Below are 25,310 nucleotides of genomic sequence, written 5' to 3' on the forward strand. Positions count from 1 at the left end.
TTGTGAATAAATCGTGTTATAGTTAGTTGTTCAGACTATTCATTGGAGAAACTAATTCTTCCAACCCCGTGCAACATTCTAATGTATTGCTAAATTAGATCATAATGTTCATTTCTGGATTACAGGTTTTTTTGGTTGTATTTGAACTTTGTGAAAACGAGGAGATCTTTATTCCGAGAAATACATTCCTACAGTGTTGACTAAACACTATATGAGTGAGAGAATTACTCCGGTTGAAGTGGCCGGGCTCCCCGGTTATCCAAGCATTAACTTTCCGAGTTAACAATTACCAATGATTAATGGGGACTCTGGTATTTGCTTCACCATGAAATCCGCCATAATTACATGATTTATTATCCACAGTGCTTTGTGCTGACCTGCATGGATCGAATCAATCAACATGCAGCAACCAAACACCCCAAACAAACAGGGAATGGTTTATCCCACTGCTGAATTAGCTCCTGCACGCCGTGACTGACCACTAGACCAAGTCTAGCCCCCCTTTGGATCGCCCAACCTGCATCTTAATCCAAGTTTAACGACAGTAGACTCGCCCCTTGTACCAAATGCTCACGGATTCCTCTCTCTAACATTACTGAGCATCAGGGCCCACTTTACACATGGGGTACACCAGAACAAAAGTGAAAACTGTGACCTCTTAAATTCACCGCACCACCCAAACTCAACGCTACCTGAATCATCGTACTAGGGCGCGTTGGGCGGTGTAAATATATATAGGCGATGAATTCCACTGGTTCATTTTCCACTCGCACCAAAATATGAAGCTTTTGAAAATCACTGGATACATAACATGCCGTCTCTTTTCGTAACCAACAGGCATTCTTTGACCATTCATTGTGTTTACCGTACCTGAAGATACAAACGGATGGCGGACATGGCATTACAATGGCACGATCGGCAAAACAAAGGTGTGCCTGTCTGAGTGGCCAATTCGCAATAGTTTCAGATGGACTGTGCGCAAAGCAACGGCAGGTAAAACAACATTCTCCCCATACAGCTAGCAAATACATCAAACAGGTCGGAAGCGCAGACAATAAACGTGGTGCATTATGAAACATCCCCGAAACAAAATGCCAGTTATATTTAAGCCTGGAGAAGGGTCCCGACCCAGAACGTCGCCTACGTATTCCCTCCACATATGCTGCCTGACCCGCTGACTTACTCCAGCATTTTGTGTTTACTCAAGATTCCAGCATCTGCAGTTTCTTATGTCTCTATGGTTAAGCCCATGTACGCTGTAAACCAAGTAAAAAAATATTTGGGGGTTGGGGGGGGGGGGGGGGGGGGGGGTGGGGGGGGGGGGGGGGAGGAGGGGGAACTTACACCTGAACTCAGACCACAGATACAAGGGAATGTCAGAAACATAATTACAGAACTCCAAACGAGATAGGGATAATTTTATTTGCTATACATTTCAATGCAGTTCTATCAATGGCCCAGGAGTAGGGATATTAGGAATTTAAACCAGCCTTTAGGCATTGCAAATGACCTCTTTTGGATTTGCATTTGATTAATGCATAGTGGTGTAGCAGATGAAACACAAAACATAAGCGACTGATACACGTTCAGGTGAGTTCCTCCTCCTTGTTAAGGATCCTTAAGCAATATAACCCGCAAAAAAACCCCGAAATGCTATTAATATCGACAAATACTTTTGTTTTTTCCCCCCTATCTCATTTGCTTTTCTTGTCCGAGTGGGTATCAATGTTCAGGTATCTGCAAAAAACAAACAACAAAAAAATCCACACAAAAGCTGTGTGTGTCTTTTCTGATGCATTTTCCTGGCTCGCTACCCGGGAGATTCATTCCTGAGTTGGAACCCATAAATCAAGAGGCAGCTCCCTATTGTATGCTACATCTTATGCAAAAAGGTGTTTCCAGTCAGTGCCAAAGGCTGCAAAATCCTATTACAACTGAGGTCATTAATTATAGAAAGTCGACAAAACTGAATCCTGCTATTTTTCACCGAAAGCTTAAAATGTATACGGAACCTCTTCATAACAAGCGCCAGCGCACAGACTATAGTCACTGCACACAATGTACTCAGCAGTATGCAGATATATAATGCACACAAATGTACAAATGTGTGCACAGTTTACACAATAAAGACATGGTGGTGTGCGTGAACAGATGCACACTTGTATAGAATACATTCACAGTCGACACTAATATCGTTCATCTCCTGCACGCTCCCTCTATCTCACACAGACAGGCCTACTCACATACCCCCCCCCCCCCTTTACCACCACTCCCCAACCCCCTCCCCGCTCACCCACATGTGATACAAATGCAGACAAGCAGTTATTACGGTTTGAAATCAATTTAAAAAAAACCAGTCAAGGTCATACCAAATGGAGAATCACTTCTTTGGGACTATCCACGTGAGTCTGGAGAACCGTGCTGAACACCATACCGGTGAGGAGAATCTCGGCTTTAACCGAGGAGAGGTGGCCGTAAGCATAACTTCACACCGGCATCAAAAGTGTGTGTGCACACACGCACACGTGTGTGGCCTGAGAGTGGAATCCGATTCATACATATGTCACAACAAGGAACTGCAAATACAGGTTCATACCAATGAAAGACACAAGATGCTGTATAACTCAGCGGGCAAGCAGCATCTCTGGATCAGATGGCTAGGTGGACCACATATGTGTCACCATTTTGGAAATCAAACTGTAAACAATAAACCTTCAGTCAACATTTGTCTTTTATTTTCGTTTTATGTTTTTCGGGAAATTCACTTTCCACAGCCTTTCCATCTGTGGTTCTTTCAATTTGGATTATAATAGTTTGAACAGTTAATAATTTGGAGCAGGTAGTTATTTCCCCTCAGACCAAAACATTATCAGATCATTAATGTCTTTGTATTAAGGCGCCCAATCATGGTGCAAAAGGATTTACATAAATTTGCAGATTAAAGTTAAGGTGGGTGTTGGTTTACTGAAATACCCAAGCACCTAACAGAAATCGGCCATTAAAAGGTTGGGGTTCCCTCTGCAAACTGGGGGTCAGATCATTTATGCGACACTTGGATAATGTACATATGAGTCATTAGTCTTTGTAAAGCTTATCGCATATTCCCTTTTCATACACACCATTGGGGTTCATTTGATTGATGGCTCATTGGCGATAAACCCAACACGGTTAAAGACTTAGAATGAATGCGTCCAACGGGAAAGTGGATTGCAAAGATTCTGGCGGAAATTACACTTAAATATTAAATATACGTCATGTGAAGAAATATCAGTAGAACGATTATGTTAATGGTGACAACAGAGCGCTGTTAGCAGTTGGCCTCTGTACTGTATCTTTAAATTAAACAGGCGTCTTATTCTGCACTGTGACTAAAAATTACATTCATAATGGGCATTCATATTATTTCAATTCCAAAAAATATATATTATTAGTTATATATCATGTCAGGGAAAGAGAACTGTGGAAACAGAAACTGATAAGATCGGAAGTGGGAAACTTGCAGCGGTCGCTCATATAATTATTTCTCAGGAGAAACCCTTTAGCCGTGCTATTTAAAACTCTTACTGAGGGGAGATGGTTTAATTAACCGTTAATTCTGCCCTCCGCCACCTTTTGACTTGTATTTTTTGCTTTATTAAAAAGGCAGGTAACCAAAAATGTGCTTCAGGTAAGCTGACTGAATGAGATCTCAGCAATTTGCGTTCAATTCCTGAGCTGACCCTAACACTTAAGACAATTTAATGATTCGTACAATAGATGCAAGATGAAACCTTGGAATTAATTTGTTGGAATCGCAATGTATAATGAGCACGGCAAGTAGGAGTTTTAAACCAACTCCAATATAAACCCGTTTGTGTCAACGCACATTTGTGTAGTCTTGCATCTTGTAAAATACCATGAAAGCTGAGGGCAAGTTGTGATCAATTTATAAGGGACAGATGTTAAACCATTCCGATCACAAATATATTGGCATGTGGATATATTTAATGTCACAAGGTTATGCATGAGCATCGCGCTGAATTATTGCTTATTCTCATTTGTTTCGTTCTGATAAGGCAGGCAGTGAAGTCATGAGAAGGGATTGTGACTGCTCTTGCTGTCTTCGAGAGAGTGAGTATTATAATAGATTGCAAAAATAGCAGCCTTGCTGGATATATTTTCAAGGGTTTAATTTCGAATTGTATAATCAACATCCACTGCACTATATCCAGTATCTATGTGCATTCAAGCTACGTGTTTTAATGATAGATTAAACATCAGATCTATTCATTTCTACCCATTGCATGCTTTGCCTGAAGGGAGGCAGCGATTCTAACATCTGCTCCGGCCGGCAGCCACGAACCCCAGTTGCTATACACTATGTCGGATGGTGTTTTACACATACTCACGGCCAATCTTATCACCCAATGCAGTTAACAGAGCAACGTTCAGAATAAAGCACTCCCGAAATAAAGTTTTCTGTTCACTCTTTGTAAAAAAGGGATATTTATTCAAGTTTTACTTTTTTAACATCAATGGTGACAATTTTACAGTTAATTAAAGAAATTTAGAAAGATGTCACACGGGGACAAGGTGACTGGGGGGCCATGGTGGGATGCGAACTAACTACCCAAAGAGCACTAAAAGTGATTGTCATCATCATCGATGCCAGGTTCTCTCTCTATGACTGATGGAAAGATGGATTGTCGGATGATGGCGGGTGAAAACTAATAAAACGATCTTTATTCACATCGACAACAGAATCAGTAACTCTATTAATATCCAGTGCCTTCGTCCCACACTTACTGCGGAGCGCGCCGCTTCTCTCTGCCACTGCGCGTTCCCGGGCGCGCCGCCGACGTGCGCGCCACCAAACTATGCGTGCGCGCCACCAGCTTTCTCGCCTTGAGGTCACTTGCATGAGATGGTGTTGGCAATAGGTCATCTCACCTCTGCCTCTGCGGGGAGGGGAGGGGAGGGGAGGGGGTAGGGGAAGGGAGGGGGGAGGGGGGAGGGGTGGAGGAGGGTTTTGTTTGGGGGGGGGGTTGGGATGTTTTTTTAGCAGAGGGTTTCAAAGAGCAGAAAGTTGAGTAACCCAATGCCAGCTTGGTGGGGCGGGTCTCCCCACCCATCTGGGGGAGTGGATTCACTGTGGGGCCCAATCCGCTTTACCAGACCGCAGTCTCGTTCATCTCCTGGTTCGGATGTGATAGCGGCCCGCTGTAACCACTGTTGCTCGACATGGAGAAAGGCGGACTTGGTCCTCCGCTGAATACTTCTCCAGGGATCGGGTGCAGAGGTCCGGTCATACCCGGCTCTGGGCTGGGAGTGCCGGGGTGGGAGATCATGTCCGTATACCTTTGGTTTTCGCTGCCACCGAGAGTGGGAGGGTGGTGGGCGGATAGGGGAGGCTCCAGCACTCCGAGTGAGGTCGCTCCGGGTCCTGAGGACTGCATGTAGCCAGAATCTGCCGGGGAATGTGCTTGCGAAGACGGAGGTCCATGCGGGAAAAAGTCATAGTTTGTAGCCGGGCCATAGTAATCTCCTTGGTATTCTGCACCAGAAGGATAAACAGAGAAGTTTAGCTTTAATAATAATAATAATAATAATAATACATTTAATTTATATAGCGCTTTCCTGGAAACTCAAACACGCTTTACAGAGTAAGTAAAACATAAAAATAAATAAATAAGCGAAAGATTTATCCAGACGGAGAAACTCCAACTGATTTCACGGAGCATTCAAAAACAAAAGATGCATTCAGGGGGGAGTCTTTCTCGCCCCACCCCACCGACCATTGTAACTTTTAAATCGAAAAGATGGTGTCGGAAAATGTAATTTGAGTTCTGCTCAAAATATTACCAGCAGTTAAAATGCAGCGGCTTGACATAGTTGTCTAGTGATGGCTTGGTGCACCTCATCAATCAACCCGACAACTAAATCCCACTCACTGTACTCTCAGGAGTGTGAGTCCATGCTGTAACTTGCAAATGCAGCTCAAAAGTATGACGCTGACTTTTCTTTAATAACACTTTGCAACAAGCCTTCAATGTCCGGCTCAGGGCCGTCCAAGTGAACCCTATTTTGTAAACAATTTCTGGATAACATCCTTAGGGGGTGGGGGGAAAAAAAGACATCGTTTGTATCTTTTAGGGTTTTCTAATCATACAGACAGTGTTCTTCCTTTCCTGTCTCCTCATTCTACATAGTGTGAACACACATGATTTGTGATTTCTTGGATCATTATTTATAATGATCATTTTAACCAGTATTCCTGACATTACAGTAACGTTAGTCAATTGACTTCCACCTGCCAAATGAAATGTTGCTTCCTATGCTGGAAAGGCTGATTGCTAAAGTAAAAAACACATTACTACTAACGTATGCAACATTTGTATGAAGATTTTTAGATGGAACAATTACTAGTTTTTAGTAAATATCGGAAGCCGTCAATTTAAGCGCCAGTGACTAAAGAAATATGTCTTGGTTACATAGCGCGTTACATTATGTCTAAAATAAAGCATATACTAAGGTAAACAATGTATTAGTCCATGTGTCCTCGCTGTCTGTTTATCTAGAAGATCACTTATTGTGCATGATACGATAGTATAGTTCCCAAAGAGATAATGTTTAATATAATTCATAATTTCAATTTGAAACTTGTTGACGGTACTTAATTTTGTTGTTCTTTGAGCTGCGATTTTGATATCCTACCAGTTTGCTGAAAGTTTATAAACAATTCAAGGAAAAACACTAAGGTGTGTGTTTTATGATGGTCAGTAATTTATGATGGTCAGTAATCTTCATGTTAATGAAATCTAGCCAAAAATATTATTCCTTTTGTATACCTACGAGACATTGTATGTTGCAATAAGGTTTTGATCCGAACTAAGGGCGGCACAGTGGTGCAGCTGGTAGAACTGCCGCTTCACAACGCCAGTGACCCGGGTGCCGGCTGTGTGGAGTTTGCATGTTCTCCCTGTAACCACATGGGTTTCCTCCGGGCGCTCCGGTCCAACCCCACACATCCCAATGATGTGCGGGTAAGTGGGTTAATTGGCCGCTGCAAATTGCCCCTAGTGTGTAAGAATCCGGGGAATGGATACCACAAGGGAGAGAATGAAGTGGGATTAGATTAGTGTAGGATTAGAGTAAATTGGCGGTTGATGATCAGTGTGGGTTTGGTGGTCCGAGGGGCACATTTCAATGTTACATTTCTCCATGACTAAAATAATCAGTTGCGCCATTTAAAAACAGGAGATAGATATAACTCTCTGACACTGGCATTAAATTCGGATTGACAAAGCGAAGTCGACGCGAAGTCAGTCCAAAGCCTCTAGTTTGCTGAAAGTAACGAGACTGGCGCAGTGTCGAAAAATGAAAGTGCGCCGATTCTTTGTTGTGACAGCTATTTTAAAATAATATCCCAAAATATTTTCTTAATAGAAAATAAAAAGATCGGTTCCAAGTAAAGTGTTGCAGTTAATAGAAGCGTCAATAAAACATGACTGCAGCGATTTGTTGGAAAGGTCTTTCTATTATTATATCTATTACAAAGCAGTAATTTAACTTGTTGCGTTAACTGAGCTGCCGCGGTCTAAACTGAACTCGCCATGTTTAACGGAGAAGGACAGATTTGGGAACTTCTGCAGCACACTTAATAATAGGTATTGAGGGTGAAATGATTTAGTTTCTTTGGCCAAATGGTTAATTTGGTGAGGGTGCTGCTTTGAAATCAGGAAGCAGAAGGCCGCAGCAAACGGCAAACAGCGGAGTCGTGGCGCTCTGCAAGCGACTCTCCATATGCTCGAAGGGGTTCGGGGTAATTGGAACAAATCCTGGGTGAATAAGCGACAAAAGACTGCAGCTGTAGCTTTGTTCGCGGAAACACAAGAGAAAGTGCAGGCTGAATGGGTTAGGCTTCTCTTCAAAAAGACAGCTTCATCACAATGCGGAGCTTTACCGGGCGTAACTTGGCCAGCGCCGGAGCGGAATATCTTACAGGGAAGGGTGGGGAGGGAGAGGGGAGAGGGGAGGGGAGGGGATTAAAGGGCTCAACAGGCTGCGAATCATTCTCTCAATACCCGTGCAGATGCCACAAAAACGAGGAGGAAAGGCATAGCAACCGAGCACCTTAAGCTGGATGCTCGCAAGGTAAAGTAGGCGCTTATCAAATGGACACTTGGAGTGGCTCGGACGGCTCGCAAAAATAAATGAAAGCGTCTCCGCGAAACGTTTAGATAATTAACGTGGGTTACAAAACAAAAATGTTCACGTCTGCCCTCCCCTTCACTCGCGGTGAAAGGCGTGTGGACAAGACACAAAAACAGATGACTCATATAATGCACCGTGACTAACGCACATCCTATCTGTCCTGTGCCGCTCCTCCAAAAACAAAGTGATAAGTGCATTATTTTAAGACTCGGAAACTACTACATTTTGCAGGGGAAAATAATTTGCTCCCCCTTTTTAAAAAATAATATTTTAGAAAGTGGTTTCGCGCGAAATGTAATTTGGTGATGGAGCAATCCTATAATTCAGACAAGTGCCTCATCTAATGAAGTAAATGGGCCCTCTTTTGGAACCGGGTTATACAATGACCCATCCGACGTGGTTAGTGGTTGATGTTCTGATGGCAAGTGGGGGCACAGTGGCGCAGCGGGTAGAACTGCTGCCTCGTAGCGCCAGAGACCCGGGTTCGATCCCGACCTCGGTTGCTGGTCTGTGTGGAGTTTGCATGTTCTCCCAGTGATTGCGTGGGTGTCCTCCGGGTGCTCCGGTTTCCTCCCGCGTCCCAAAGACGTGGGGGTTTGTAGGTTAACCGGCACTCTGTAAATTGCCCCCTAGTGTGTAGGGAGTGGATGCGAAAGCGGGATGACATAGAACTAGTGTGAACAGATGATCGATGGCCGGCATGGTTCAGTGGTTCAGCCGAAGAAAGGTCTCGACCCGAAACGTCACCTATTCTCTTTCTCCAGAAATGCTACCTGACCCGCTGAGTTACTCCAGCAGTTTGTGTCTATCTTCAGTGGGCCGAACGACCCTTTTCCTGCTGTATCTTTCAATCAATTCAATCAAACAAACAAAAGTAGGAGCTTCTGGCAACTTATGAATGCACGTTTCTCATGCCATCTCAGTGAAGTGAGAGGAAATTGTAACATTATAGTGTAGGGGGAATAAAACAAGTGCTGGTATTCTGCTTTGGTCGTGTGTGGGCTGGTGTGGATGTGTCTGAGTTTGTGTGTGTGTCTGGGTGAGTGTACTTGGGTGTCGGTGAGTGTGAGTGAGTGTGGGTGCGTGTGGGTGTGCGTATGTGTGGGTGAGTGTGTGTGTGGGCATGTGTGTCGGTGAGTGTGGGCGAATGTGGGTGTGTGTGAGTGGTGTGTGGGTGTGTGTGTGGATGTGTGTGTGGGTGTTTGTGGGTGTGTGTGGGTGGGAGTGTATGTGGGTGAGCGTGGGCGTGTGGGTATGTGTGGGTGTGTGTGGGTGTTTGTGGGTATGTGTGGGTGTGTGTGTGGATGGGAATGTGTGTTGGCGAGTGTGGGTGGGTGAGTGTGTGTGTGGGCGGGTGTGTGTGTGGGAGAGTGTGTGTGAGTGTGTGGGTGTGTGGGTGAGTGTGTGTGGATGAGAGTGTGTATGGGCGAATGGGTGTGGGTGAGTGGGAGTGTGGGTGAGTGTGGGTGTGTGTGCGTGTGTGTGGAGGTGAGTGTGTGAGTGTGAGCGTGTGTGTGAGTCTTGGTGTGTGTGGGTGTGTCGGTTTGTGTGGGGGTGAGAGTGTGTGTGTTTGTGGGTGTGTCAGGGTGTGTGTGGCTGTGTATTTGTGGGTGTGGGAGTGTGTGGGTGTGTGAGTGTGTGTGTGCGTGTGGGTGTGTGGGTGTGTGTGTGTGTGGGGGTGAGTGTGTGTGCTTGTGAGTGTGGGTGTGCATAGATGTGTATTTGTGTGTGTGGGAGTGTGTAAGTGTGTGTAGGGGTGTGTGTGGGTGTGTGTGTGAGTGTGTGAGTATGAGTATGTGCGTGTGTGTGAGTGTGAGTGTGTGTGTGTGTGTGTGTGTGTGTGACTGTGAGTGTGTGTGCATGTGGTTGTACGTGTGAGAGTATGTGTGTGAGTGTGAGTGTGTGTGTGTGTGTGAGTGTGTGTGTGTGAGTTTGTGCGTGTGTGTGTGAGTGTGTGTGTGTGTGTGTGAGTGTGTGTGAGTGTGTATGTGTGTGAGTTTGTGCGTGTGTGTGAGTGTGTGTGTGTGTGTGTGAGTGTGTGTGTGTGTGTGTGTGAGTGTGTGTGAGTGTGTATGTGTGTGAGTGTGTGTGTGTGTGTGTGTGTGAGTGTGTGTGAGTGTGTATGTGTGTGAGTTTGTGCGTGTGTGTGTGAGTGTGTGTGTGTGAGTGTGTGAGTGTGTGTGTGAGTGTGTGAGTGTGTGTGTGAGTGTGTGAGTGTAAGTGTGTATGAGTGTGTGAGTGTGTGTGTGACTGTACCTCCGTAGTAATTGTAGGGAGCAGACCCCATCATCTCAGACTCGTCCAAGCGGCCTCCCAAAGGGCGCATGCGCCTGGGACTTCGGAAGAAGGCGTGCCGCCGCGCACCCAGAGCGCTCAGCTGCTTCATCCGCCTCTCCTTAGATCTCCTGTTCTGAAACCAGACCTGGCAAAACAATGGCCCGTGCTTTAGTGGGAATACAGCAAGCGCACCGAATCACACCTGCCCACGCCAATACTGAACCACCGGCCCAAAGAAACCGCCTTATATCTGTTGATGGAACTACCCCCCACCCCACACACACCACCTTGTAATGAAGATACTGCAACCTTAAGACCGAATGTTCACAATGTGCGACGTGTTTCCCTTAAACAACAATATCTCAATCATTTGAGGGTCGTAGTAAAGATCGTGCCCGTCCCATCGTCGGACGGGCCGGGTGGATTGATGTTACAAGGGGAAAATGGATGTGGTTAGCACCAATCTCGGACCGCGTTGATTGTACATGTTCAGGGCAGGACAAAGCAGCAGACTGGGGTTGTACGGATGCGGTCCGGCCAGGAAAGTATAATATCAAATGCCCACACCCCCCCCCCCCCCCCGGCCGTGCCCGTTCACGCTACGCCGTTCTCCATACAATTCAAAAAGTTAAACATGTATTCTTGAAATAGCACCCGCGTACTAACGGTCCCCTGTCCACAATCACTGGTGTTGCTTCGAAATAACTGAGCCTCGATTTAATACAAAAGTAGTATAATAAATATATAGGTAGACATAAAATGCTGGAGTAACTCCGCGGATCAGGCAGCATCGCAGGAGAGGGGATGGGTGACGTTTCGGGTCGATACCCTTCTTCAGACTGATATAATATATATTTGCTCGCACACATAAAATGCCAAATGTATAATTTTCCATCGCATCCTTTCTTGATTTCAAGGACGAGCTCATGAAAAATTAACTGGGAGTTGTGGCCACGGTGTATGGATGAAGGGATTCTGAGTTGATAGAGGCAACGGTGTGGTGGTACCTGAATAACCCGCATGTTGAGGCCTGTTTCCTGAGCAAGCTGTTCCCGTATGTGTCGCGTAGGCTTCGGGGTGGCGGCGAAAGCGGCTTTTAATGTTTCTAACTGTTTAGCTTTAATTGTGGTACGCGGTCCCCTCCGCTTCGTGCCGGTTGTCTGCTCTTCGTTCTCGTTGTTCTGCGTCTCTTTGTCTGATGAGGTTGAGTTGTCCGTTTCTTTTGTATCGTCTATACTCTGATCCTGGATATCAGGCGATAAACTCCGGTCCGTACACGAAGATACTGCAAGACAAAACCGGCTTTTATTGTTATCAACCCGCCTGAGGAAGGAATCAGTGAATACCGTTGACACGATCGCAGCTTCAACCATTGCAAAATACTTCCCTTTCCCTTAGCTCGAGAAGGGAAATTGTCTCAGATAAAGAAAATACGAAGTAATGATCAAAATCATTCGCAAAATTTAAAACATGCTTCCAATAGGAAATGCACCCTTACAATTTCCCGAATCAAGTTCTGGTTTTCTAGTTTCATGCTATAAACCCTGTAAATCTCCCATTCAATCTTAACGGTATGTTATTCTCATTTATTTTTTTATATAATCCAGTTTTTTAATATAATCCAGTTAAACGTTTTCAATAATAACAGGATCCTCGAAAGCCGGCCTAAAATGTTTAAAATATGTACTATTTGTAAAATGCAGCGGGCTGATTTAAATTACATTAAAACCAAGGAGATAATTCCGAAGGGTGACAATTTTAAGGTAATAAATCATCTGAAAGTCTTCTGGTGTGTTGACGTTCAGAAATCAAACGCGCGGGATGTGGCCAAAGAGTTTGAAGAAATGAGGACGATTGTATGAAGTTGTTTTTCCAGATTCAAGAAGGAGGGGGGAAAGGGGGAGATATTTTAATACGTCTTGAATTAGCGACATCCCATATGGAAGAAACACAACAACAACAACAACAACAACAACAACAATAACAAAACAATTCCCGCCCACCACAAGCACTAACAATTGGCTTTATTTAACAGTCTTCGGGCCTTACCTGAATTTAAGTTGGTGTCTTTAAAACTGCTAGTGCTCATATAATCTTCTTTGCACACAAATTTGTTTTCGTCAATGATATATAGTTCCTCGCCAGTCGACAGTTGTTTGTTACAAACCATACAAGTGAAACAGTTGAGATGAAAGACTTTATTTCTTGCTTTTCTTACGAGGTCACTTGGAGAAATACCTTGATAACATCCCGCACATTTTGTACCAAACCGCCTGTGAACAGATAACGGGGGGGGGGCATGTAAAGATATACCACATCTCGAGTCCAATAAGCCTTTACCACCTCATTGAGATACGTGTGCAATTAGGAAAACCACGAGGACCTTATATTATTAGAAATAGTCATATGCGTCTGATTGACCAGGTTGGCTGCGGAGAACCAAATACCGTTCGTAAGACGCTAATTCCATTTCGGGCGTTATGTGCACTGAAAAATGTTCGCGTCTACATTTAAATTAAATCCACAACATCACTTGTGTTGGTCCATGATTGCAATGGATGCATCTTACAGTTTTAAGATTGATTAAAAAAAATGTAAGGTAGAAATTTGAATATATGTTAATATTATGAATAATTAATTAGAGTGGAAAATGATAGCAATCCATCAGTGGAAACAGACCCAGAAGTAAGTTCTAACAAAAATAGTCGAAAAATTCAGGCAAAAATGTTACCCTTGCGCGCATTAGATTTCAGTAAAAAAACGCTGTATTGCAAGGGAAATGCATATACTCACGGTATCTAAAATGAAATGAGAGTGAAAAATATACTTCTGAACATTTTCCTCACTGCTTGATTTAAGTTTAAGATTCTGTTGGGATAACTAGTATTTCAACAGGGAAAGTCTCTGAGTCGGAAACATTGCTGAAGATGCCGGGACTGGAGCTCGGTTCGAGGCCAACATCATCCAAGCTCAGTCGCTGGAAGTCGAGAGCACCAACAGTCATGCATCGCCCGACACGATTCCCATCATTATTTCCGTGAACTCAATCCCACAGCTGCCGTGCCGACCGATTTTGGTGACAATGACGTTGATTTAGTAAAAGAATTAGAGATCATAAGTCATCTTTGTCTTATCCGCGGGGTGTAATTGGTTCATCTGCAGCTCAACAGAGGCATTAAATACGTTTAAGTGTTGCTACATTAGGCACCTTAAAAGAATAGTCATATTACTGAATAGTTTGTATTTGGAAGGAGTCGTGTAGAGAAAGGTCCCATTGTTCCCATGTAAATGCACCTGACTTAGGCCCGGTATACACTTGCCCCCTGCAGTTTGTAATCAGTTTTTAATTCAAGGCTTCGTTATCTTATAAATAAGAACACATATTCTGCGTTTGAATCACAAGCCTGCCAGTTCTTTTGCTGATTTCTTCACAAATCTTTAAAAGTTTCTAAACTTCGGGGAGGGGTGGGGTGGGTGGGTGGTGGTGATGGTGGGGTGCGGATGGGGGGTGGGTGGGGGTGGTGGTGGTGGGAAATCATGTACCCCTTCGATAATGAAACGGCCATACACTGGTTACTATACATTTGAAATCCCCGTGTATCTATCTGCCGTTTGGGATGTATGTGTTAGAAGCGGCGCGGAAGTTTGAGTAGACCCGGAAACAATTAGAGCTAGTTATACTAATTATCAGATAGGCTGGGGATAATTGTTGTGGTGTTTATGTAAATTTTAAATTGCAGTATTACATTCCCACATTAACATCACTTGGGCTGTTCATTATTAAAGTCACGGGCCTTTTCTAAATCCTATTGTAGGCCTCTGCCAGAATCAAAACCATAACGCGAATGCCTGCTCTATATTTACTGTTGCTGTTTCATTGTGTTTGAGTTATTTAAACTTATCTCCACAAATACTCTATGTATAGACGAACAGACGAAACAATCCAAATGGCCACACAACCAACATTCATCGGTCCGCTACGTTTCATATTGTGGCACAAACTAGGCAGGCTGATGCTTTAAAAGAAAATCGTGTCGTGAAAGAATGAGAACGGAACTTCATTTGAACTCACCTGAAAAAATCGTTTTTACAGTATAGCTTGCCTTCCCTGGAAAAGCATTTTTCAGTCAAATTACACTTGCATTCACAACACTGGACGCACTTCACGTGCCAAGCTCTGTCGAGCACATTTAAGAGAAACCTATCTAAAATAGGCCTCTCGCATCCAGCACAATGTACCATCGTGATTTGCTTCAGGGGCACAATTTTGCTTTTTCCTTTTGGATTTAAAAAAAAAACGTAACTTCAAGTGACCGCAGATTGCACTTCGAAAAATCCAGTTGCTCCGTTCAAGTTCCTCTTGTCAGATTCGCCGCTGCTACTTTCCTCCACCTGACGAGGCTGAATGCCAGGGCTACGGATTTTTTTTTTAACTCCCTGAAGTTTTGCCGGGGCTCGAAAATGCGAACACAAAATAACAATAATCCTCTTTAACTTTCAGATGCGCCTGCTAGCAGCTGATCTTGCCTCTTGCAGCTATCCTCACAGATTCACCAATCAACTCAGATGCATGCTATCTGGGATGGACGGGACTTTTCTCCCAGCTCATGCTGTCTCCATCATCTTTGTGTACGAAGCTGTAATTCGCGCATCCTTATTCAGATTTGGTGACGTTTGGCGTCGCGTACGGGCTTTGCCGCCCAATCGGGCACACGCTGCCATAGAAACGCTTAATTTATAGCATATCTAGATTGAATGCAACATTGTGGCCATACGGAGGCAAACAGCACATTACCATTGTGGGTGTTAGGTTTACTCGGTGTCTAATAATTCCAAGTTAGATTTTCTTTTTCCTCATATTCCATTTTTTTTTATGATACGAAGATTTTCTTGTGTCCAAGTTACAGGGCGCTGTTTTTGGTAAGTTACATCTTCCAGGTCGGGTCACTTTTGTGAATAGCGTATATATTCTCCCCAGGACCAGCTTACAGAAAGTAGATATCCAAATAAAAGTCAATTAAGAGATAAAGGTCGCTTTGCATAAGACTAAACGACAGAGTTCATGCTGTTTTTTTTTTTTTTGCAGGGTGCTCTGTAGAATTCAGCAGCTAAATACAGTTAAGGTTTAGGACTAGCTGTTATCTTGTGGAAAGATTTCTCCGCCGGTTTCTTTGTCGAGGCAACTTTGTCAGATTAATGCCAATCGTGTAAAATTGTGAACTAATCCACCACGCAGAGCTGGCTATGTCGCGGTCTGCTAATTTATGTATGCATTTGGAGAAAATCCCCCGTCTTTTAAAACTTTCTTAAAAGCTAATTGCCTTTCGATTGTCTCCGAACGTCGCGAAGAATTTCTTTCAAGCGCGTTTAACAAGCGCATAAGCAGTTTGTATATTCTTATATATTATGTCCGTTGTGCTACACGTTAAATAAAACAAAACAAAACAGTCCTAAAATGAATACCAGCCTTAGATTTTTTTTTAAATAACTAAAATCGTTCCGGGAAATCGCACATCCACGCTTCGTTGACTTGCGTCTGAGCTCCTCGGTCGCGGCGAGGAACGATTCTTTTTTGGTGGTACATTTTTGGAGGGAGCTGCGGTCTTGGTACAGAACCTCTTACCTGTTGTCTTGTAGGGTAATTAGAAAGATATACAGGGTGGATTAACTTTGTAGACTTAAGTTCACAGTTAAAAGGGTGAGCTGACAAGTGCCTGACAAAGCAATTGCTAATGGCAAACAGAATGAAGCTGTTTAATTAGTCATTTCATTTACTGTCTTGGCTTTATCAACTTTGCAGGACAACAACAACAAAAAACCCGTTGTGTTTGCCCACAATTACATATTTCACCCATCTTTCCATCTTTCGTTCAAGGGGAAAATCGATATTTTATCGATATCGATAACTGGGTTAAACTTTTTTTTTAAACCGAGGCAACGCTTAAGTTGGCACCGTGGGGTTGTTAAGTAATTAACAGCTTAAGCATTTAGTTTGTTGATGTGACATTTGAAACTTGATCTGTTACTCTTTTGCTGCGTTGAATTTCGGTACAGGGGACGCGACCCGACACTAAGACTGTGAGGGAGGACAGAGATGAAAACTTTTGCAAATGCAAAATTTAAGACTTACCCAACACAGAACTTTTGATTGTTCCCCAATGCTTCAACTCCACACATTGTGTTGCATTTGGGACTAAGACGTGGCCGCAGAATGGAACTAAACAAAATTGTGTTGAAGTTGAAAATCTATAGTCAAAAAAATGTTTCACCGGGTCAGCTATAAATAAGAACGTGCATTATTTCATCACCCGGTTCTGCAATAGTTGCAGTGTTTAATTTATTTCATTCAAATCGGACGGATATTCGTGGTATTCACCGAGATTTGGTTGAATTGATTTTGGTAGCAGCACGTTACACCTGATTACCGACCAAGCACATGCGATTTACATCCGAGTCGATGCATGCACACCCCATCTCCCCCAAGCTCCAACGAGACTGTTTAATTACGACTGGAAGCTAAATATTAACGCGGGTGTATAAATGAGCAAACCATGAGCGGGGGGGTATATATTTGAGCAAACCATGTGTGTTGTGATCTATCGATTTCACCGGATCAGCCGAATGTACCCAGAGAATGTGTCACAACCCGTGGCATGTTATATGAGTGAATAATATATAAATGTACATTTTACACGGTCCTATCTATCTGCCTTCTATCTAGTTATATATTACACAGAAGGACAGAGTCAAACAGAAATATGCCTCTTAATCAGATCATAAGCAACACGGTATTTACAAAATGTTTTTAGTATTCCTGGAAGAAATTAAATGGAAAATCCAATGGACTATTTTCAAATTGGAATAAATATTTGTTTAATAGAGACAATAAAACGGCAGTGCACGCCAGCCAGGAATTATATACATTACTTAGCCAAGGAGTCGTTTAAGCTCACGTTAACATCGTTCAATAAAAACTCGGCCGTTTTCATTCATGTTAATTCATGTGTGGTGGGAAGTGATTATTTTGACACGGAACCCCTAAGTCGTTTCCAATCTGCATTGAAATGAAGCCGAGGTCACGCTTCTGTGACGTTTCCAAAAAAAAAGAACAGAACTCTGTAAGGGTTAGTTGGTATATATGTATTTTAGGAGACGGGGATTCAGATTGTTATTGAGCTTCCCTCTGTAAAGCCACCATGAGCTCTTGAAACGATTCTTCCGCCCTTCCCCCCCCCCTCCCCCCCCCCCCCCCCCCCCGAGTTGGCCAATGCTATTTGTAAGAGACCTTTATTTCGCTTGTATGAAAGAGCAAAGATGTGATCCTACAAACTCCAGTATTAACTATTTGTACATTCGCGAAGTCACCTGGCTCCCCACTAGATTCGTAAAACACAACCCCTCACGCACAGAATTAAACAAAAAACAAATAGCAACTTTACTCAATATTCCGGGTAAAAATGACTAGGATCAAAATCATAAAATTCAAAATTAAATCGCTGCCGTGCGTTCTTATTGTTTTCGCTCAAAACGCGCGCCTGATCAACTCAAGGACACTTCTACGCACCTCCAAGAGCAATTTAATATCTTGTCATTCCTTAGTCCTTTATTCTAATGGAAAAGTAATTTATGTTTTGTTAGACCTTTGTGTCGTGGCCCGTGCTAAACCCCATGCACAACTTTCCACAAAGCATCGTATTTTCCCGAAATCCTACGTGGCAAATATTTTGAATAATGAGAGCAAAACATGATTTATCCTTGGGATGAAATGACACCAGCCCCACTTTGGAAAGAACTGAATTTATCACTGCACCATAGTGGGGATAAATAATTATAAATCAATAAAACCAAGTCAAGGCATCTCTCGTTTACCGAATGAATATCAGAGATAGTACAGATTTTTAAAAAAACGAATTTAATCAACTACAAAAGGAACTCGTGGGGGTGTTATTTATGTCGAAATAGCGAGTAAGTGCATAATTCCAATTTTTAAGAAACATTTTTTTTAATTAAATGTACACGCAACGCGATTAGAAGCAGTTATGTTTCCTGTGTGTGTGCGATTTTAAAGTTAAACAAACCCAGCGTGCCCCTTGTAAATCGTCTAGGCTTTTTATAAGTGACTGCTTTACAAATGATAAATTTAAATAGTTCTCAGCATTCATTACCACTGCTTTGATATCAACCAAGCGTGAGAAATTGCATATCGTGCTCTTGCACGACTGCCCGACCAACTACTGAGGACAATCAACATTTGAATCCCTTACCGAGGGAGGGGGGGGGGGGGGGGGTGGGAGGGTATACTCCTTGTGCAATGAACGCAAGTTTATTAACAATTTATCTAATAACGCCGATCTTATTTATGCACATAAACGTATATATTGTACTTAATGTATATCAGGACGGTTGCTGTCGCTTGACTAGGATCTCTTCAAAAATGCAATTCCCTGAAGCAATTTTATAGCAAACAGATCAATTCTTCCGGGAGAGCTCGGATTCCTTGAAAACATCTACTATTTATTTTTATGTGGTCAGATGTAATTAGCTCGTCCCACTCAGTGGTACGAGCGTCAGTTTACCCAGAAATCTTTTCACTCACAAAACAAGGGAGAAACAATCAGTCATGTATATTAAAATCAATCAATTACTTGTCTCATTAAGAAAGCATGAGAAAGAAAAACAGAGGCATTGTGAGCGTGTGCAGTCATATTGCAGAGCAGAAGTGAAAAGGATTTTTCAGTATTCCCTAATGATGTGGATTCAAAACACCGTGAGGAAATGTGAGCAAATCTTCAGCAAGATCGTTTTGAGGGTTAAAAAAAAAAAGAGGTGTGGTAAAATATCTGCTACTAGATAAGGTGATAAAGAAAGAAAGTATTTCATCTGCTCAATTTATTTGTGGGACATTATTATCCGCGGTAAAATGTGTATGCAACTCTTTACGTAGCCGTGATCATAAATTATACGGTATTGGAACTTGATGAATTTGTGTTTACCTGTTACTTTGGGTTTGCTATGAATGAAGGTGATACATTGTTACTGCCCCATTTACTATTGTTTAGAAGGTGTCGAGAAACGTTGAAGCGCGCCACTACCCGGACTGGCACCCGCTCAGAGCTTAAAGTGATCGAAGTCAAGTGCGAGAGATCTCCTCGCCTAGGGCAAGCGGTACACACTCAGATGGTATCAGAAGAATTTGCTTCCAGCAATTACAAGATATATATATATTTTAAAATATATATATAAAAACATGAAAGGGAAAAAGTCGCCAGCTTTTTGTGTCAATTTATATATATATATATATACATATATATATATGCACATTCACATGAAACTGTGTGTGTGTGTGTGTGTGTGTGTGTGTGCACACATATGTATATATACACATATCTTGTAAAATTATGTATATATATTTATATATATGTATATATATATATACACACACACACATATATGTGTGCGTGTGTGTGTGTGCCTGCGTGTAGAATCACATATATATCTTGTAAAGTTATAAAGTAACATACGTGTGTGTGTTTGTGTATGGCAGCGTGTGCATGTGTGTATACATGTATCCTGTAATGTTATATATGTAGATACAGAAATAATCACACACATATATATATATTTCTGCTATGGAATACTGTTGAGGAAAGCTTTCAAAATGGCATCGGAATATATATATATATGTAATATTTCTGTATCTATTCCGATGCCATTTTGAAAGCTTTCCTCAGCAGTATCAACGATATACTTGAGATTTTACAGTCACGTATTTCCACAGAAAACAGCGTGCCGGCTCATAACAACAATTAGCGAACGTGATTATAATTCTTCTGGTCGAATAAATTCAGCATCACGCACACTTGGGTTCTGCACACTTGACGCATATGTGGTGTTCTACCAGAAGTTTTGACACCTCAAAGCTCTTTTGATTTGCAGTTAGAAGCAGATCTAGAAATGCATTTTGAAGTTGTTGTTTTTTTAAAGCATTAGGTTTTTGCTTTTATACACGCATCGCTTTATAAAGAACCAGTATCTTTATCGGATCCGCAGCAATGCTTTGATAATCGATTTTTGTTTCACGCAGCATCTCTGGCTAAAAGTTTAAGTTTGGGATAGACGACGGAATATCCTACTGTCTACCGGGCAGTGCAAATGCTGATCTTATGCCACTGAGCTGAAAGTAAATGGCTTTGAATTTGATGGAGACAGCCAACATCATCTTTCTCGTTTTACAATCAACTTGCTTTTCCGGCGTCATTAAATGGGTGGAAAGCCAGATAGAATACTAACTAGCCACCGTACACCGGGAATGACGGCCCCGAGCAATAGACGTGAAACGACAGAGGAAAATTGTATGTAAGGTTAATTTCAGAGGTACGTGGTCCAAAGTTGAGATTAATAGGAATTTCTAAGTATATTGTCACGATTGAAATATTTTTCACGTCGTCATATTTGTAATAATGCCATATTTCCATTCGATGTTATTTGGGCCTAAGATGAATTACATACATTTGGAAAAGATATTGTAAATTGAAAAAAAGTTTTATATTTTTGAAAAAAAAGACTTAACAGTAGAACCTCATTTTATTTTCTCGCTGTTTTTGCTCCCTATCCCTTGAATTGGGATGAGAGTGGAATGAAATGTGATAAAGAGAAACACGGAAGCAGCAGTAAATGTATCTAAGACTGTAGATGATTCCACAGCGAAGCAACGCGCCGTTTGGGAAAGGAAATGCACCTAATTGATTTCAGCCAATTGAACCATACCTTTCAAATGTTTCCCAAAGAAAGGTCATCGTCTTCCGTTGAATAAGGATGAGATATATAAATGCCATCTGGTTTAACATGCATGGAACATTTTTCTTTAGTTTTATTATGCGGGAACAAAGAACACGCGATGGAGATTTGAACGCTACGATATTTGCATAATTATTCACATAGTAAAATCTATACGCTTGTATTAAAAGTATACCGAGGTTTCTTTCCTGGAGTACGTCTGTCCTTGTAAGCCTTTGTGAAATAAAAAACAAAACTCGAGGTCGCTTTGTCCTAAACTGGTATATGAAGATTATTGATTGAACTCGACACAACACAATTATTCGATATATCTCCTTTAGTTTCGGGAACACTCAGCAATAACCGCAGCACAGGGAAGGAACTCCCGCGAGAATGTTTATGAAGATTTAATAAGTCACTTATTATGTAAATGCATTTTTAAGAGCCTAAACTAGAGATGCTGCTCTTTGGGGTCCACACGAGGTGAATTGCCATTTACTGTGAGAGTGAACCGAACGGCTTTTTTTTTTACCTATCACGGAATTGTCATTCAAGATCAGTTGTAACGTTGCCTCTCAACGAATAGGATATTCAATGTTAAATCATATTTTACGGCCTTCGGATCCCGTATCGCCGTATTCATTGGACAACTGGAACTTTTTGTAAACTCTGGATAGGAGATTATTCGTGCAACTCGCTGGCGTCACTCGCAACCCGTAATAAGGCTCGGGATGTCATTTCGGAAATAGTATCCTGTTATATACCGGTTCCACTTAGTGATCACTCCAAAGTGTGCAAAGACATGGGAAGTTCGCTATCAATAATGCTTCGTTAGTTTGTGTCAATATGTGGTCGGTTAATTTAACTATCATAGTGAGGTTTATTGTAATGATTTAAGTCTTAAGGTGGAAATCATTGAAGTGCATAAGGCAACCTATCAGAAAATGGGTCTACTTCGCAAATCGTTCACAGAACAAGTACATTATTGTCTGATCAATAATTACTTGTCAATTGCTTCATTCCTGACACCATAAAAGGCCAATGGGAACGGCACTACGTCCTTATAAGCAGAAAGTAGTTCTGCATCAGGAAATGTAGCAGTGGAATATTGAGCATGTTTATGGAGTGGATAACTCATACCTCAAAATAGGAGAAAGGTTTCGTTAAACATTCTTTATAGATTATGGAATTAAGAAAATGACTGTGTGATTGAGAAGACATGATGATTGTACAGTTTTTAATTTGGGCTCTAAATTAATATTGGCAAATATGGCACAATTGGAAAAAAAGTATATGATTCTTTATCCTAAACTCTTCCAGCATTTTTAAGTTGTATACATCATGTTCGACTGTATGCAGTTTCTTTTCCAACCTCTAGTTAAAAAAAAAAAATGTCCCATGAGTTTCTGGGCGCTATCTTTCAAAATAGACCTTTGGTGAGCCTTTCACGTTTCATTCTCAACTGAACGTTTAAAGAAGATTTGAAACTTGTTTATAGATTAGTGGATCCTGGATGAAAACATAATCTTAATTGCGAAAATAACTATTGACGGGAAGACGGAGGAAGGAAGATGGGACAAGATGGGAGAGTTATAGATGACCCACCGGGAAAATATAAAGTACCTCCTCCCTCTCCAGATGCTCCCTGGTCTATTGTGTTCTCAGCTCAGCGTTTGTCTCAGCTTTTCTAGATTCGTCGTAATGACACGTTTCTCTACATTGACAATTTTCCCATCAAAATCTCCCAAAATAAAACCCCGGAATTAAATATAAGATTTCATTTTGCAATAAAAGTCACAGTTGGGTGAATTAAATTGCAACCACGCTCTGTATCTTCCACTTCGAAATAAATGTCATCATCTTAGGAACGAGGTATAACTATTTACAATAGTAGGTTGCTTCAGTAAAACATGTAAATGTGTCAATTGGCGGATTAACATGGATTGGTAACTATTATTTAAAAATATGCAGTTATAAATTTGGTACTTTAAAATAATTTGTAGTTAGCACATTTCAAAGAATGCATCTGGGTCTTCACGTTGCTTGGATGTTTCTTTTCATTTTACCAAGGTTTAACCAAGTGGATTGGCGTGATCTACCTTTGCAACCTTGTGGGTTTTTAATTCTGGAAGAGTTCTTATTTTTGATGGTGGGGTGGGAGAAGTCCCTAGTATGTGTGCGTGAGATGGAGGGAGGGTTGGGGTGGACCCTAACCAAATAAATCGAAGATGACTCACGTTGGTGAAAAGAACATTGGTGTGCGAGGAAGACGAGACCTTCCGAACGCACGTCCCAATGCCCGGTCAAAAACAACATTGGCACAACCCTGGCAAACGATTTCCCCCCTCTACCACTTTCCCACCCAACTTCAACTCCACCCAATCTCCATCCGATTGTTTACAAAAGGGATGGGCGGTATTGTACTTCTGAAGAGAAAATAATCAAAGATGAGGGCGGCACGGTAGCGCAGCGGTAGAGTTGCTGCTTTACAGCGAATGCAGCGCCGGAGACTCAGGTTCGATCCTGACTACGGGTGCTGCACTGTAAGGAGTTTGTACGTTCTCCCCGTGACCTGCGTGGGTTTTCTCCGAGATCTTCGGTTTCCTCCCACACTCCAAAGACGTACAGGTATGTAGGTTAATTGGCTGGGTAAATGTAAAAATTGTCCCTAGTGGGTGTAGGATAGTGTTAATGTGCGGGGATCACTGGGCGGCACGGACTTGGAGGGCCGAAAAGGCCTGTTTCCGGCTGTAGATATATGATGATATGATGATGATGATGTAAGGCCAACTTCCAGAGAAATTAAAGATACGTGTTCCAAAAGATATATATTTCTCAATTCTGACCATCTAAAAATACCCTCCAATTACCAACGTTTTGCGAGAATAGGCGAAGGGCGTTTTTCCTGAGACGTTCCAACGCATGACTTAAGAAATCGACTCATTTTCTAACATATTTCGAAATGATTAAAGTACTGCAAGCTCAGCAGGAAACACAGACGGGTCGTCGTGTACGTTTTACTCTTTAATTAAGAGCACAGTGAAGGGATGGCATTTTCATTTCGAATCAGGGTGCGGAGTAGAGTAGCAGCAAGAGGAGTCTCTCACGCCTTCTTGTCATCCTCCGGACCCCGGCACTGCGAGGTTGCTTCTTTATTGGCGAATCCGATCCAAGCAGCCGGATCCGGGATTATTGTTGCAAAGGATCGCCTGATTACATCGGACTATGGCTTGATTTAACCAATCACTGGCAGAAAGCGGAAAAATCATCTGATCAATACGTAAACAGCATTAATGCAGCGCCGAGGCAAAACGACCCCCAGTTTACACAAATGTTTCGAATATTGGTCCCAGCTCTCAATTTAAAGCATGTTAATTTTATTTCCCTCAAGAGGTAGAATTTGATTTTGGAGAAACATGTACTAAATAAATTCTAGTACATATAAAACTGTATCAGATGCAAAGATGTCCTGAACAGAAACTGAGTGACACGTATGTAACACAAAGTATTGGAATAACTCAGCGAGTGAGGCAGCATCTGTGGAAAGAATGGACATAGGCCGTTTCGGGTAGTGAGTCTTCTTCATTTTGAAGAAACTGCTCAAGAGCTCCAACACTTTTTGTTGCCTCATGACTCCAAGCATCTGCAATTCCTCTGAATGCCATGTTTTGCTGGCAGTTGTTTGAACGGTGACTCTAAATATCTCTTACTTCCCTCCAGAGATGCTTGCTGCCTGTCCCGCTGAGTTACTCCAGCTGTTTTGTGTCTATCTTAGGTTCAATTATAGGTTCTTCCCTGCAACTATCAGGGCTTGAACCAAACTGCACAACCATCGACCACCACAGTCCACCCCTTGTACTTCCACTGACTTGTTTAGTTTTTCTCTCTACTTGAGTTTTGCACTAAATATTTTCCCCGCTCGATCTCCTTTCTTTAGAAATGTAATGTTTAATCTATGTCTGATTCGCGTATAATTTGTTTTTAGTGTGTTTATCTGAGACTATCCGCCTGTGATGCAAGGTTATCTTTTGTACCTGTGCTTGTGCATATGACAATAAACTCGA

At 42.2% G+C, this 25,310-nt stretch overlaps 1 protein-coding gene across 1 annotated transcript; it reads right to left on the reverse strand.

Moving 5' to 3' along the window:
* Positions 1–4,524: 4,524 nt before the first annotated feature.
* Positions 4,525–15,081, reverse strand: LOC144605712 (LIM/homeobox protein Lhx5). Its single transcript, XM_078421219.1, has 5 exons — positions 14,543–15,081; positions 12,520–12,743; positions 11,478–11,755; positions 10,450–10,615; positions 4,525–5,533 (listed from the first exon to the last, which is right to left on the reverse strand). Exons 1-5 carry the CDS (start codon positions 14,710–14,712, stop codon positions 5,148–5,150), a joined length of 1,224 nt encoding a protein of 407 aa, XP_078277345.1. The 5' UTR covers positions 14,713–15,081; the 3' UTR covers positions 4,525–5,147.
* Between the last annotated feature and the right edge of the window lie 10,229 nt (positions 15,082–25,310).

Source organism: Rhinoraja longicauda, chromosome 25 (assembly GCF_053455715.1).
Source record: "Rhinoraja longicauda isolate Sanriku21f chromosome 25, sRhiLon1.1, whole genome shotgun sequence".
Classification (NCBI taxonomy): Eukaryota; Metazoa; Chordata; class Chondrichthyes; order Rajiformes; family Arhynchobatidae; genus Rhinoraja; species Rhinoraja longicauda.